This window comes from Stylophora pistillata, chromosome 4 (assembly GCF_964205215.1).
Source record: "Stylophora pistillata chromosome 4, jaStyPist1.2, whole genome shotgun sequence".
In the NCBI taxonomy this organism is placed as follows: domain Eukaryota; kingdom Metazoa; phylum Cnidaria; class Anthozoa; order Scleractinia; family Pocilloporidae; genus Stylophora; species Stylophora pistillata.
In genome coordinates this window covers 30024057-30038955 of record NC_142522.1, presented here as the reverse complement: position 1 = coordinate 30038955, position 14899 = coordinate 30024057, and the positions used below count along the sequence as shown (strand labels likewise).

Here is a 14899-nt window from a genome sequence, read left to right as displayed (position 1 = left end):
TAAGATTTAAAGCCTGCTGTATTATTGTTTAAAGCATCTGTGATAAGACAATGTAAAAGTGAATATTGTAAAGGAGCGGTGATATTATTTCCTTCGATTTTATATCTGCTTTTTAATGCCTGTGACGTATTGAGAACTGCCTGTAATTTAGGTACGTTGCATGACATTTTATAATGATCTCTACGACCTACACTTCTGCCCATGTCAGTTTCAGTTACAAGTTCATAACTTGACGAACGAGTGTATTACCTCCCACTTGAAATGATAATTGGCTAACTCTTTTCAGTTTACTCTACAATCTTTTACCAGACGTTGTTATTCCATCAATGCAGCTTTGCTCAATCGATTACTTAGCAAAACTGAGCTACATTGTGAACGGTTAAACTATGCATGGCAATTTTCATCTTTACATGTTAACTAAAATTCAACTGATTTCACAGGATTTGCGAAACATAAATCGAGACCAACTAAAATACACGAAAAAAGAAGTCAATTTCTTTGATATAGATTTCAGTTTTTCACCGGCTCGATATTCCTCATCTTAAAAGGCGTCGTGAGAATTCTCGAAGTACTAAAAATATTCACGGCCAACAGAGTGATTTTAATTAATGAAGATGGTTTAATTTTTATTCCGATCAGATCTTAAATCATCATCAACTATATTAAGAGATTCTAAGTGTTGTTGAAGAGAAAAGAGAGGCCAAATCATGAATTAAACCAGTATGATAACCTTCTACGGTCGACGGACAACCAAATGTCAAAATTTTCGAATCCTCTCGGTATTACGCATATAGGCGACGTTGCGAGAACTGATTGTTAAGAAAGTACAATAATAAAGGCAGAGAATATCTGTGGAACTGAAGCGGTGTGTTTTTGGTTCTTACTGAAACCATTTCGGACTATCTAAGTGCTAAGGGTCTAAAACGAAACACGACGTTCAGTTTGCTTTTGTTTTACAGTCATTTCGATTTCCCCCCTTCAAGACTGGTCCAAATACGTCGAATCTATTGGCCAGTGGGGCAGGTGTCATTACTCATTCCTGTCAGAGATTACAACACCTGAACATACTATGTCAAGACCCTGGCAAAATATCGCCCACACAAAACGCAGTCTAACCGCAGCTTTGCGCCAAGAGACGTAGGAAGCAACTCAATATATAAGTTGACTATGGAAACAGCGTTCTGAAGACGTAGAGGTGTACTTAAGAGTCAAGAACATTGAAAAAAACTTTATTATGGGAAAAATGATAATTGGCAATAAACATATACATGTCAGCCACCGCCACGCAAATCAAACAAATGTAAAATCTGTAATTTAATGACATGCGTGTTCACATCAAGAAGAACAAACAATTGTTTCCCAAAAGTCATATTCAGTTTAAAGATCCCTGGGCTCTTCTTAATTGACGGCGCTGCTGAGTCAAGCAAGGGCTTTCCGGATGGCATCTGCTGAAGTTATTTCTTTGAGCGTTATCAATGTATTTCTTAGCGTTTTTGGATGTGTGATGAACATTTTGGTGGTACGGGCCATTCAACTGAACCCCGAGCTACAAAAAGGTTTAAATTTATTGATCGTGTCCTTAACAGTAGCCGATCTTTTAAACTGTTTAATCGCACAACCCATGTATGTGTACTATCTTAGCAACAAGGACGACACAAGCTACCTACCAGCACTTCACATAATCGCTTTCATCGGTCTCCATGCGGTTTTCTCCAACCTCATAACGATCACTTATCACAGAATGAAAGCCTTGTCGAGACCTTTATCTCACCTTTTGCTCGTGTCGCAAAGGGATATCCTCGTATTCATAGCGATAACGTGGATCGTTTCTATTATAGTTGGTATTGTTTTCGCAACGGAACCAGGAGAAGTGGCGGGTGCATATGCCCATGGTGTTATGATACTTCTTCTGATTTTAACTTACTTGAGAATGCTGTGGGTCTCAAGGCAAAAACGCGCAAAAATCGCGCAAGAAGCAGGAACGGCCAATTACCACCAACAGGCGGCCACCATGGAACAAGAGAACGCCGCTGCAATCACGTCAGCCATTTTGGTGGGCACAACGTTGACATGCTACCTGCCCGATGTTCTTTTGGATTTTATAGGGAAAGGGGAAGAAAACAGGTTGAGGGGAACTTACACTCTGTTGTTTTCTAGTTCGGCACTAAATCCTTGCATAGTAATATGGCGTAATCAACAGTTTAGAAGAGCGCTGTTTCAAACGCTTCGCCTCAAGAACTGAACGGGTATACCATATATAAGAAGCGCAATTCCATGAGGTTAATGATACAGGTTTCTAGTCGAGAGGAGGAGTGTGTATAGTGAAAATAGTGAATACACATACAATGATTGAAAGATTTTTTTAAGGCGTTGAACCTAGGAAGCTGAATAACATAGAAGAGTACTGACTAATCTTTACCAGCTTAATCTTAGGGAGAGCAAGAGCAGACTTTTACGGTTACTAGAAGTCACTGAATGAGTTTCGTTTTAAAAAACTTTTGTCTTGAACAAGCCTAAAAGAGTATACATTTTTTGGACAGGTATTGGAAGACAAAACGAAGCTGACGTTTAGAAACACGCTGTCTGCCCGTTTTGTTCTTTTCTTTTTGTTGTTGTTTTTTTTTTAATACAAAAAAAAGACAGTTCACTCATTTCCAAATGTGGATCGCGTTTGGCGTATGTTTTAAAAAAAGCGTGCAATGTTCCAATGTTTTCGCTTTGTTAATTACAGTTACAGCTGCCTCGTCATTATTAAAAATGCGAAACCGTCAATCAGTTTGAGTGGATGCGACCTATAGATGTTCAGCACTGGCCAAAATTTATTCAAATATCAACCCTAGTTTAGAAACATAAAAGATCAGCGGAAAGTCGATTTTAAAACGTCAATATAACTTCTCTTGTTTCTAAAATTCATCAAATTTGTACTCTTTTCGTAATCGATTTAAAACAACTGATCAGTTATTCAACTGTTAACATTGTGTCCGTGGCTTTGTATAAGTCTTTTGTTTTCAAACCACAATGAAAGCACGGGGCCTGTTTCAGTATTGAATACGATAGAATATGAAAGAAATAACTGATTATGGCCGAAATATTCCAGGCTCTAAAGTTTTGTTTTTTCTCTCTGATTCACTTGATTTATCGCCAAGTTATCCAGTTAAGGTTATTACATTATTGCTTTTTAAGAATGCAACTTCCCTGAGCTAATCGTCCAACGCGGAATATTTCATACATTCTCTTCATGGAAATTAAGGATGTATAAAGGCACTTATATGAACAATTTTCAAAGAAACTTCTTCCTTCGGGACCATAACATAATTTAAAGGTTAAAATAAAGCTAAAACGTGAAACATTCAATTTCACAGACGGGTCCGAACAACTTTAAATATACTGTCCTTGATCGTTGTGGTTAACAATCATATTTGCCTCCAGCCGATTGATTTAAGCGTTCCAGTTTCCGATAAGCACTTAGTGTTTATTCATTAGCTCAAACCGCCTCCACTGTTTCTTGGGTTAAACAATAATTTACAATACTGCCGGACCTACACTAGTTCATTCAGTAAACTTGTAATATATTAGATTGCAGTTATCTCCATTTTCTGCTCAACTCACTTCAGACATTGTAAATTATCATTCCTCGCTGTAAAATTAAAGTTACAATGAAATGGTTTTACTTCTGTTTAGACTCTTATTGTTTGTATCAGCTCGTCTTGTTTTAAGCCTCTAACCCCATATTTTTGTAATTACAATTATAATTATTACCATTATCATTTTCATTATTGTTGTTATCATTGTCAATCGTTGTTTTTTAGGAATATGAGATTTTATTTCTTTTTAAATTTTTTCTTTTAATACCAGAGACGGATAATTTTCTTTGCTATTACTAAATTTAAAACGCTGATCGCATCTGTACTACAAGCAATATACTTCGGAAATCGATATTGGTTGTATTTTTATAATTTATCTTATTTTTAATGTTCTTTTGGGCTAAATTCTTACTTCACATTTTTCTGCAAATTATGTACATATTTCAAAGTTTGATAAAGTTATAACAATTAGTATCATCATCATCATCATCATCATAACAATAATTATCATCATTATTACTACCATTATCATGATTATTTTTATTACTATTATTCCTATGGCCCGTCAAATTTCATAAAAACACTTCATGTTTCGATATTTTTACCATACACAAAATCAAAACAAATATTCTTAGGGTAGTCTCAAAGGAAACTTCTTAAATACACCAAATTATGAAAAATGAACCAAACATCTATGTACCACTAACTTCAAGACACTCCATGACTTCAATCGATTTACTGCAGATATTTGTTTAAAAAGATAATTAAAAAAAACATAAAAAGGCTCTTCTAGAAGAGATTCTGAGAAGGTTTTTTCAATTACCAAACGCCACGATTCAAGAGCACTTTCACGAGCGATCAAATGACTAGACTACCTGTGTTTATTATTACGCTTACATTTTTTAGGTCTCTTTCTCAACAGCACCTTTGAAATTACAGTCATTTCCGACATATTTTGACATACTTGTTGGGGATATTCATTTCGGTTCGGTTGAGAACTTAAACTGAAGAAAGAATCAAAAGAAAGCATTTATTCAAAGGGGCATCCTAACAGAGGCGTTAATAAAACCGACTAGACAATTTAAAGAAACATTGAAGAAGGCATTTTATTGAAATGAACTCGAGGCTTTTCTGTCATGCTTACTGCTTTTAGTGAGTTTCTCAATTTTTCTAGATTTTCTATATCTATGTCAAAACTTTTACTTCTTAAAGGAGAATAAAACTTTGTTTTTGTGCGATTCAAGTCTATATTTTCTCCATTTCAATGCTGGACAATTTTTACCTCTGAGTTCAATTGGTAAGTTTGTTCAAATGTGTAGACATGTTTATCATTTTTTTTGTTTGTACTCGTAAAACACGTTTTACATCATAAAACATAACTCCAGCGTTCCGTGGGGTACATGTTACAGTACACGAGTATTCAAGATTGAAAAAGGCTGAATATTCTAATTAGAATCCTTATGGGTCTGTTTTTTATTAATCTTTGGCTCCCGAGATCGAACAAAGATTAATTTCTTAGATAGGCTGAATCGATACCAGATACTAGTGTGGCATCCAAATAAAAGGAAACTAGTAGCGAACCCTTCAATTTGAAATGACGTATTTGTAAAACACTATTTCTCAGTTAATACCTTTCGTTAAGTTTGTTCATTTCGTTTAAGTTTCATATTATCACACGTTCCAGTTTTGTGATCCTTCCCAGTAAAACACGATAAGGTAAATTTATAATTTGCAAAGTTTCGAGAATGTGATAAGCTATAACTGGAAATAAGGTTGATGTTACAAAAAAGAAACATTAACTCGGACCGCAAAGCCCAAACTCGAACGAAAGCTTCCGAAGAACGATAAAATCAGATGGAGGAGTCCAAACCGGGAAAACACACTCGAAATAGGACAACAGGCGTCTGCAGCAGGAAAGAAGGCACCCGAAAACGGACGGAGGCGTCCGACATAATGCGAAATTGCCCGAAAACGATCGGAGGCACCCGAAGTCGGGCGAGCGCGCCCGAAATAGGACAGAGACGCCCGAAGTCGGTCGAATGCACCCGAAAACGAACGGAAGCCCTGACGTAATACCAAATTGGTAAAAAAAATGACAGTTGGAGGAGGCATAGACCCACAAGAACCATATTGTCTTTGTCTTTTTTCTGATAAATAATCAAGATACGTTTATGCACTAATATTAAGGAGGGCCTATATGGTAAATCTAAAAAGTTACCGAACAAACGAGAATTACGAGTCATACAAAATTTGTAAAGCCCACAAAGCCCAAACTACACACGGCCTAGGAAACACACACGCGCGCTTACATGCGGAAAGCATTCAACTGCTGCATGATTATAACGACAACAAACTACAAGATGGTCGATATACATGTTTTGTTCACTATAGCATAATGTTGTCTCTAACCTCTACAAGGCAGTCTGTATGGTACTTTTCTTTGAAAATAGGCGCCACAAAAAAAAAAAACCAACACAAGAAACTCTGATATGTAGAGAAATGGACGACAACTTGAAATTCGTATCGTCTGATTACCCACAAGACCATGGGTTGAATTACTGCAATATTTTCACTATAGTTATGGTGCAATTCGACCGTCGAGTATGGTGCTTCAATGCACTAGTAAATCGTCCTCTATGGACCAACGTTTAACATCCCAGATCAACAGTTCGTTGATCGACAGCTATGATCTCATTAATTCAGAGAGTTATGAGGCATTTCCAACAAAAAGTCCAACGCCTACACTGGCACGCAGATTTGTTTTACACAAAAAATTGGTCACCTTCCTAGACTTTTAAACTTACGAGGCCATTCCAAGCGCACGAAATTAATTTACTTGCAGTTTGGGCGCGATGCATCACTTTCGCCATCGATTGCTCTCTACACTTCACATCAAATGTTCAACCAGTCACTTTGAAATAATAGCGAATTTAAGAAAGCCCTTCACAAGTTGACAAAACACGAAAGCAATACGTAAATCATACTTTGCGAATAGGAAATTATGTCAGCCGACTTCCTTTGGAAAGATGATCTTGAATTAATAGAGAATATTTCGTTTTGTCGCCTCGCGCTGATTCTCAACAAACCTCTGTTGACACAAGAATATCAAATGCGGAGATCAACTGAGAATCATCTCCTAATTCTCCAAAAAACATAATTGGGGAATTTGGATCGAGCTTCTTGAGACAAAGACCAGTATAATGACGAAAGCCAATCCGTCATTACAAAGGGAAATATCACAAGAAGCCGGAGGGTGGGGGGGGGGGGGGAGAGTTTGAGCTACAAAACAAGCAAACGCGTAAAAAAGAAGTGACAAAATTAAGGTTTGCATACGTTTTGCATCTGATTGGTTGGAAGGGTTGTGCGGATTTTCTAGACCAATCACGAAGTTACGTAAATTAAAACTGGTGTAATCATCATTAGAGGATAACCTTCGACACTATTAAAAATACTCAAAACAAACCTTAACTGTCACAACTGGCATAAAATAGATTTAAGCCACGTTACAAAACATAGCAGTTGGCGTCAGACTGAATAGCAATCTCATAAAAAGATTGGAAAGATCTTAGAGTGTACATCCAATCTAACAGATGGCCTTTGCCCAGGTTGTTTGTCTGAGTATAATCAATGCCGTTCTGAGTATTTTTGGCACTTGTATGACCATTTTGTTGATCGTGACGATTTATCAAAACCCAGAGCTTCAAAAGGGCTTGAATTTGCTGATCGTCTCTCTAACAGTCGCAGATCTTGTCAACTGTTTGATTGCACAACCAATGTACATCTACTATCTTAGCAACAAGACCAGCACCAGCCATTTGACAGCTTTTCAGATTATCGCGTTCATTGGCCTCCATGCAGTTTTCCTCAACCTAACAACAATAACTTATCACAGGATGAAGGCCTTGGCAAGGCCTTTCCATCATCTTCTTTTGGTGTCGCAAAAGAGTCTTCTCGTGTACATAGGGTTGACGTGGGTTTTTTCCATAGTAGCTGGAGTTACACTCGTAACGGAACCAGGAAAAGTTGCTGGTTCTTACATCCATGGTTTGATGATACTTCTTCTAATTTTTACTTACATCAGAATCCTGTGGGTGTCCTGGAGGCGACGACGAGGAAAGATCTTGGCACAGGTAAGAACGGCAAATTACCATCAACAAGTCGCCACCATGGAGCGAGAAAACGCCACAACGTTAACCTCCGCTATCTTAGTTGGCTCTACCTTGGTGTGCTTTTTGCCTGATGTGGTACTCGATTTGATGGGAAAAGGAGAAGAAAATCGACTGCAGTGGACCTACTCACTCTTATTTGCTAGTTCGGCGATGAATCCTTGCGTAATTGTATGGCGCAACCAGCAGTTTAGAAGAACTTTGATTCGAATGATACGTCTTGTCAAGTGAATTTTCAATAATTACTTACTCTTAGCATCATTGAAAATAAGATATAACAGAGTACAGTAATATTCTACTAATAGGTAAAAGTCAGAAATAGTGAAATTTATTTGGTGGTGGCAATTTTAAGAGAGGAAATTTTCAACTGCAGGTTCACAGTCGGTGATACTTTTACGTTTTCTTTTTTTCTTTTTGAAAAGCAAGTGACAACACGAATGTTTAAGCAGGTGTTTCCCCATCTTAGAAAATGTTATCCTTCACTGTGAAACCCGTCAGTGGCAAATTCTCATAATTCTTATATTTATAGAGCTATTACTTTCGATCAGCGAGCTTTTAATTTGGGACGTAAAACCTTAATCTTTACAGCAATAATTTTAAACGCAGCGAGCCACTGAATAAGACGATTAAATTGCACGATAATTGCACCGCAAGGAAGAAATTTCCTTATTGTATTTGCATACCACTTTCGCTGAGGTGATTAGTAACAAGAAACAGGACTGCGATCCAAAATTAAGGTTACCGCTTAAATTCAACCTAGATACACTTTGTAACTCAGACTAAAATAAAAAGAAATTTCGATATAGCTGAAACAGGTTCACCAAAAATGTCTGTCCGTCATAATCTGGCTTGGAAAAAGTGTGCGAGATATTACGAGATCGAAATGTAAAAAGAATGGCGCAGTTTCAAACGCTCTTTATTTTCTATTTGTAGCGTCTGAAACAAAAAACATTGTTTCGGAAAATTAAAATTGCAACGAAACATTATACCTTGATTTAGAAAGTGTAAACAACCTTCGCTTTTGTATAACAAAAATTAAACTGATAAAAATCAAAATGGTAATAGCGAGAAGTTCAGTTCTTCCTGAGTGCAATTTTGTCTTGATAGTGTAAATATCAGCTCTAGCTTGATCTATAAAACTTCTGATAACAAATTAATGGTCTATCACTGACGTTTGAATACCTCTTAAAAGTGACCATCTGCCTTAACAACTTTCACAGTTGAACAAAAGGGCTTTCCCTTCGATTCGACCCAAGCTTCCGCCGGCGCCGGCTATGTAAAGCAAGACTCCAAATTTCCAATTACTATTACTTAGGCGTGATTGACATGATACTATGTGCCAGTTATTTTGACAAAGTTTAATGTACCTCTAATGTTGCCGTCAAACTTATGTTTTACACTACGACCACTGAATGTTCATCGTTTTCCACCCGCCGTTTCAAAGCCAGACTTTTCAACTGGACGAACTACTCTACAACACTGGGTTGAAGACGAGCTATACGGCCTCTAAGACAGTTTAACCCTTGAAAAGGTAATTAAAAAAGCAAATATTTCCGATTTTAGTTTCGCTTTAAAAGAGAACGGTTATTGAATTAATAAACCTCTTACAAAAATAATCTTCTAAAACATCGTTCAATAGGCCGGAGTACCGCTGACAGCCGAAAATGCCACAAGTTCTAATTGCTTTTCGGTTTCATAAGATTTGAACTGCTTAAAGCCGAGAGTTTCTTAATATACAGTAGGGAAATTCCTTCTTTATCGAGCCTCAGCCTACCTCTTCATTATTTAACAATCGTACCCTTGGTTTTTCACTTCTTCATTTCATTTTCTCATTTGCGCCTTCTTAGGTTTTTTCCAAAAAATTGTTTGTCTCACATTTGGTAGCAATAATAGGTCAAAACCCTTCAAGATCAAAATGTGCATTCAAATAGCTCAAAGCTTATAAGATTCTCTCGTCAAACATTTCAAAGCACTGACTACAGAAAAGAATTAGCTTCGGTAGCGTTTTAATGTATTTCAAGAAATCGCTAAGCCGCTGCCTATAGAGACAAAGTTTAAGGTAAGATTCAGGGTTGAAAAAGGGACAACTATAACTGGTCATTATCACTAAACATATGAAGTATGACGAGATTGTCCACTGGCACTTACCTTGTCACTAGCGGATCGATAGGCATTGCTTAACGAGTGTAATTGCGTTCCCAAAGCTAAACGGTGCCTATGCCTAGAAAGGTTGTTAAAGTAGTTAAAAGCCAAATTTTATCTGATCTATCTTCAGTCAGCTTTAATTGCACTTTCGGTGTTTATCATAACGACATTTAGATCCATCCACCTGATAAAATAAATGTCATTACTTGGCATTAACTCATATGTCTATGAAGGACAGCGATAAATTAAGCCTTTCACACAAGTACATTTTGTTTCTAGCGACGCTTTGAATTTGTTTTTGAAATAATTCTATTTAAAAGCAGGTAAGAGGGGAATTACTGGCGAACAAGAGCTAGAAACAGCGAGAAGCGAACGAAAAAATTAAGCCAAAGCTTAGAATTTTCTCCAGACACGTCCGTGACAGGAGTCTTTAATTACGTCAACTGATCCGCCCACTTACTCTTAGGAGACTCAAATGAATATTACACGTATCTAAGGGCTTGGTAGATTAGTGACTTTCCTGATTACGAGTGAGATAGCCAGTATTCTGAGGCAAGCGTTTTTATAGGTGATCATGAGTGGCGTGCAAATCACCGATTACAGCTTAAGGTAAGCTCAGTGGGAGTGGCCTCGAATTTTATAAAAAGGAATAACAACGGCTTCGTTGATTGACTTGAGAGCATGCTGCCATGGGAGTGTACTAAAATGTTTGCTTGCTCCATATGCAAATCAATTCATTTGTCAAAAACAGACAACCCTGTAGCTTTAAGAATTAAAACAAATGAATCGTTACGTAAAAATGTGAAATCTTCGTTTGACACCATATTGACAGCTAATATTTACTAAGATGCGATAAATAAGAAGCCCTCTCCCAAATTCCGATTGGTAGATCAATTTGAGAGTCCTCGAGAATAGAAAGATTGACTAGCTGAAATTTGAATGCTGAAAATTACGTTTTGAATACGATGTGAAAAAAGTAAAAATAAAAAAAAAAAGAATCAGCTGGTTTGCCCGCCTCCGCTTCGATTTCATGGACTTAAAATTTAGATTACCACTTGGTCAGCTATCCTCTCACGACTGTCATGTCGAGTTTTCAGATAGTTATCGGTGTTCGTCATTAGCAAGGTACTCCCTAAACTATGTTTCTGTATCATAGAAAACAGGACACACATCTATTTCAGTGCTAACTGTCAATAAACTGCCAGATATCCATGACTCGACGACGTTATGCAGATCACAAAGAAAATGATATGAACGGCCTTACACTGGGAAAATTTTTCTTTCACCACCCCATTTCAACAAAATAAATTTTCTTCACACGAAGAATGTACATAATTTTTTGGCAAGATAAATATTCCGACATATTTGAATTCGATATCTTGTTATCTTGCTTGCATCCTCTTCTTTGTTTAATCAGTCTACCCCAAGTAATTTCTTGTTCAAACAAAATGGTTAGTTAAGATTTCAAGTACACAATACGGCGTCATCTTGTTTTCACGATCCGCCCAGCATTTTCCATAAACTGAACAAACGATTCCAAGTGGATCAGAAAGGCCAATAAACTCCCGTTACCTCGTAAAGCAACGGTCGCTCAATAAAAAGTCACTGAATTAAGGAAGCCCCTAGCGGTGCAACTCTGCTTAGATTCGGTAAGTACTTTACTGACTGCCTTCCGGATTCGGCACTAAGAAATTTACGGAAGATCCTTTGCCGCTCTTAAATGGCATCCATTGTTGTGCTTGAATGATATCATTGTTGTACTTGAATGATATCATTGTTGTACTTTACTGACTGCCTTCCGGATTCGGCACTAAGAAATTTACGGAAGATCCTTTGCCGCTCATAAATGGCATCCATTGTTGTACTTGAATGATATCATTGTTGTACTTGAATGATATCTTCAAATCTTGAGAAAATTTAGAGGGATATTGTTTTCTATTCAACCAAGAATCATCTGAGTGTTCAACAAAAGTGAGGCTTGTGTGCGAGGGGAGCGGAAATCGACTCGTCTAACGCATGTACATCGACTGAATCGGTACCTCTAATAAATTTTACCGTTTTAGCTTCACTGACTAAATTTATAAAACTATTCGAAGGAATTGAAAATATGTCAATTGAAAATAACACAGCTCAAGAATCGTGAGAACAGAGGCTAGTTCGCACTAATGAATATTAAAAAAAGCCTCTTTGGTTTGTTTTCTCATGTAAGTTACAATTATATATACACCACTTTGATCTTTCCTAAGTCAATTGAATTCTGACATTTGACGTCCACATGCTCAAGTGGATCCCTGAATACAAATGCAAATTCAAACATGGTTTCATATTAAATACAGTAAATCTCTGGTAATCTGTAATTTGACAAACCGAAAAAAATCAATTTGCAGAACTCCAAAACTCTTTGATGTCAGTGCATGGACAAACGTGGACAAACTGTCAGAACAAAGGTGTGGAGTCAGAACTAGTAAGCGGCAATTTAAAGGTAAGCATGACTTTTAAAACTCACCTATTTGCTGCACCTTGATGACTAAGCGTATTTATCGGCTCCAATTCAAACAAAACTACGATACATCTTTAATAATTTCCCTTAACTACAAGTCAGATGTCTAAAATCCAAAGCATTGAAGCCTCTTTCTTTTCCAGTTTAGATATTTACGGTTCTTGTGAAACATATATGTACTTCCAAGTAAAAATAATCCCTTTGTTTGTTTCGTTGGTTGGTCTGTTTTGGCCCCAAAACATCTCATAATGTTTTGAAGCCGGCTTATGCTTCAGTTTGACATGCTTTAGCGGTTAACACTCATTAAAAGGTCAACATGCATAACCTAATTTTTGTTATTCATATCATGTTCGCAATTACTAAAATTATTTCGATGCTGGAAACAACTCCCAATCCAGGATACCCAGCAATAAAACAGGATTTACAATTTAAGAAACACTTGGCGATCCACGGGAACACTGAAGTGACGAAATAAACACTGGAAAATCTGCAGGAGGAGGTTTTCTTGACTCATCAAAAATAAAACTTCTAGTTCTTTAAGAGACCTAGAATACACAGTTTTGAATCTAAGAAACTCTTAACCACCTCAGTTCAGGTTTGAATTTACATGTTGACAGCTGCTTTTCAATTAAGGTATCTTCGATTTGTATATCATTCAGGCAACGTCAAGAGGTGAGAAACGCACCAGCTAAACGTAAGAAAAATAAAATTTCTAAGTTGTAAAGCTTAGCTCGTGGATTGCAAAGGGCCAGATTTAAACATTTTAAAAACTCATTACCTCATCCATAATTCAAGCAAGATCTGCTCTCAATCACCATGTCAAAAAAAACCACTACCTCATCTTTATTTTCACGTTTTATTTTCTAAAGAATTAATGGACATTAAAAGACAGTCATTGTCTTGCGTCAAAATTCCTTCAATACTTAGTTCTTTGTCTTCATCAAGTTTATGACATCACTATCGCTTCAGAAAAAATAACCTTTTCTATAAAAGTGAATCACAATGGATCACAATGAGCTTTGCACCCTGCGAGCAGTTGGTTGCTCCTACGCTGAACGAGAGAGAAACCACCACGAGCAACTGTCTGTTTTTCCATATACATATACATATAAAGCTTGACCTATTCCATCAAGGACGCGGAAGCGTCATGCCGTACGTGATCTTGCACGTGATGTAAACCTGATTCATTTTAGGCTACTTCCTCTTCCGCAACCTGGTAAATAAGTGATTTCCAAGTCCGGTTGAAAGAACGGCCATTGTATCGTGATCCAAGAGTTTGTCTTTGTTCATTGCATAGCATCGTTATCCCTTAAGATTTCAAGCTTTCAAGAGTTGTACTCAAAGCTTTATCATACATGTAATCGTTGGTACTGGACTTGGACGATGACTTAGACACCATTTTGATCGCTAAACCCAACAGTTATTTTGGTTGGCGCATGCGTGAGAGCTTAAACCAGTTTCCAAACTAGTTTTACTGGTTCAAAGTTAATTTATTCGTCCACAGCGCTGGACGGCGGTTAACTCGAAGGTACGAACGATTACTCGCAGTGGTTTGTTCAGCGTAAGAGAAACCAATTGCTCGCACAAAATAAGCGTATATGGCCATTTACAAGCAGAAGTAAGGGAAAATAAAGGGAGTATTTCAAAATTTCCGGTAGGAGCGACAAGTGTAAATAATGTTCTCTCTAACCTTTTTTTAATTCTATGATCCGATCCGCACTCTGACCCAAGATCCGTTCTGTGATCCATCCGTGATCCAGTCCGTGATACTGTCCGAGTTGTGTCGACGCCGAAACAGATGTTTTCTTTGGGGCACGATTGTTGTAAATGAATTCAACAGTGGTTTACAGTTGTACAATGAAGAGATAAGGAACAAAGGAGATCTTTAGGTAAACCGTCAACAAAAACTAATAATTAAAAGACCCCTAAAACACAAAATAGGTTTGCAATTAGCTTTAGCAATAAGTTGAAATTAATTTAACAATTAACTAAAACTGTTTAGAAGGGAAAAACTGTTTAAATAAACTGCTTATAATTAAATAAAGGGGGTAAGCTTAACCGAGTTGTGATGTAAAAGAAGACCATGGTGGAGGTTTTTCCCCTCGGCACCTGCCGATTGAATACTATGATGCATTTCGATTAATTTATATCGTAGGCTTTTTATCTTATTTGGTGTTGGCCGCTGAAACTATAACTTCTAAAAATTTTGCATGTAATAACAAAACCAATCAAAGAATTGAAAAAACAAACAAAAAAACACAACGAAAGAAAAAAAAAGAAAAACAAAAGTGAATAACAAAACAGGACAGAAAAAAGAAAAACCAAATATCAAAATCTTCGAAATGCTAAAATTTCCGGCAAGAGTCTACAATGGAACCACATTTTGGCAGCTATCGATAAAATGGTACAATGACGCTAGTAAACTAATTGTCTTATTTGTCCCCACTTGATTGGCTTGTATAAAAAGTGATGATGTCATAAGTTTGGTTTGTGATCAAAAGAAA

The 14899-nt window shown here is 37.0% G+C and overlaps 3 protein-coding genes across 6 annotated transcripts in view; 2 read left to right on the top strand and 1 right to left on the bottom strand.

Moving 5' to 3' along the window:
* The window catches only part of LOC111339669 (uncharacterized), a 38718-nt gene extending 24497 nt beyond the window's left edge, over nt 1-14221 (bottom strand). For 2 of the 4 annotated variants that reach the window (XM_022946375.2, XM_022946376.2), the window contains exon 1: nt 9899-9939. In XM_022946375.2, coding sequence (XP_022802110.2) covers nt 9899-9924 — 26 coding nt within the window. In that variant the 5' untranslated portion in view covers nt 9925-9939. Of the gene's footprint in view, nt 1-9898; nt 9940-14085 lie in introns of those variants that run through there. The other 2 variants (XM_022946372.2, XM_088756544.1) reach the window with 2 other exon arrangements.
* On the top strand, nt 1075-3675 carry LOC148733271 (histamine H2 receptor-like). Its single transcript, XM_088759136.1, has one exon. The coding sequence runs from the start codon at nt 1439-1441 to the stop codon at nt 2240-2242; it is 804 nt and encodes a 267-aa protein (XP_088615262.1). The 5' UTR covers nt 1075-1438; the 3' UTR covers nt 2243-3675.
* Nucleotides 7062-13783, top strand: LOC148733270 (melatonin receptor type 1A-like). Its single transcript, XM_088756551.1, has 2 exons — nt 7062-9281; nt 12283-13783. The coding sequence occupies exon 1, from the start codon at nt 7175-7177 to the stop codon at nt 7979-7981; it is 807 nt and encodes a 268-aa protein (XP_088612677.1). The 5' UTR covers nt 7062-7174; the 3' UTR covers nt 7982-9281; nt 12283-13783.
* Nucleotides 14222-14899: the final 678 nt, after the last annotated feature.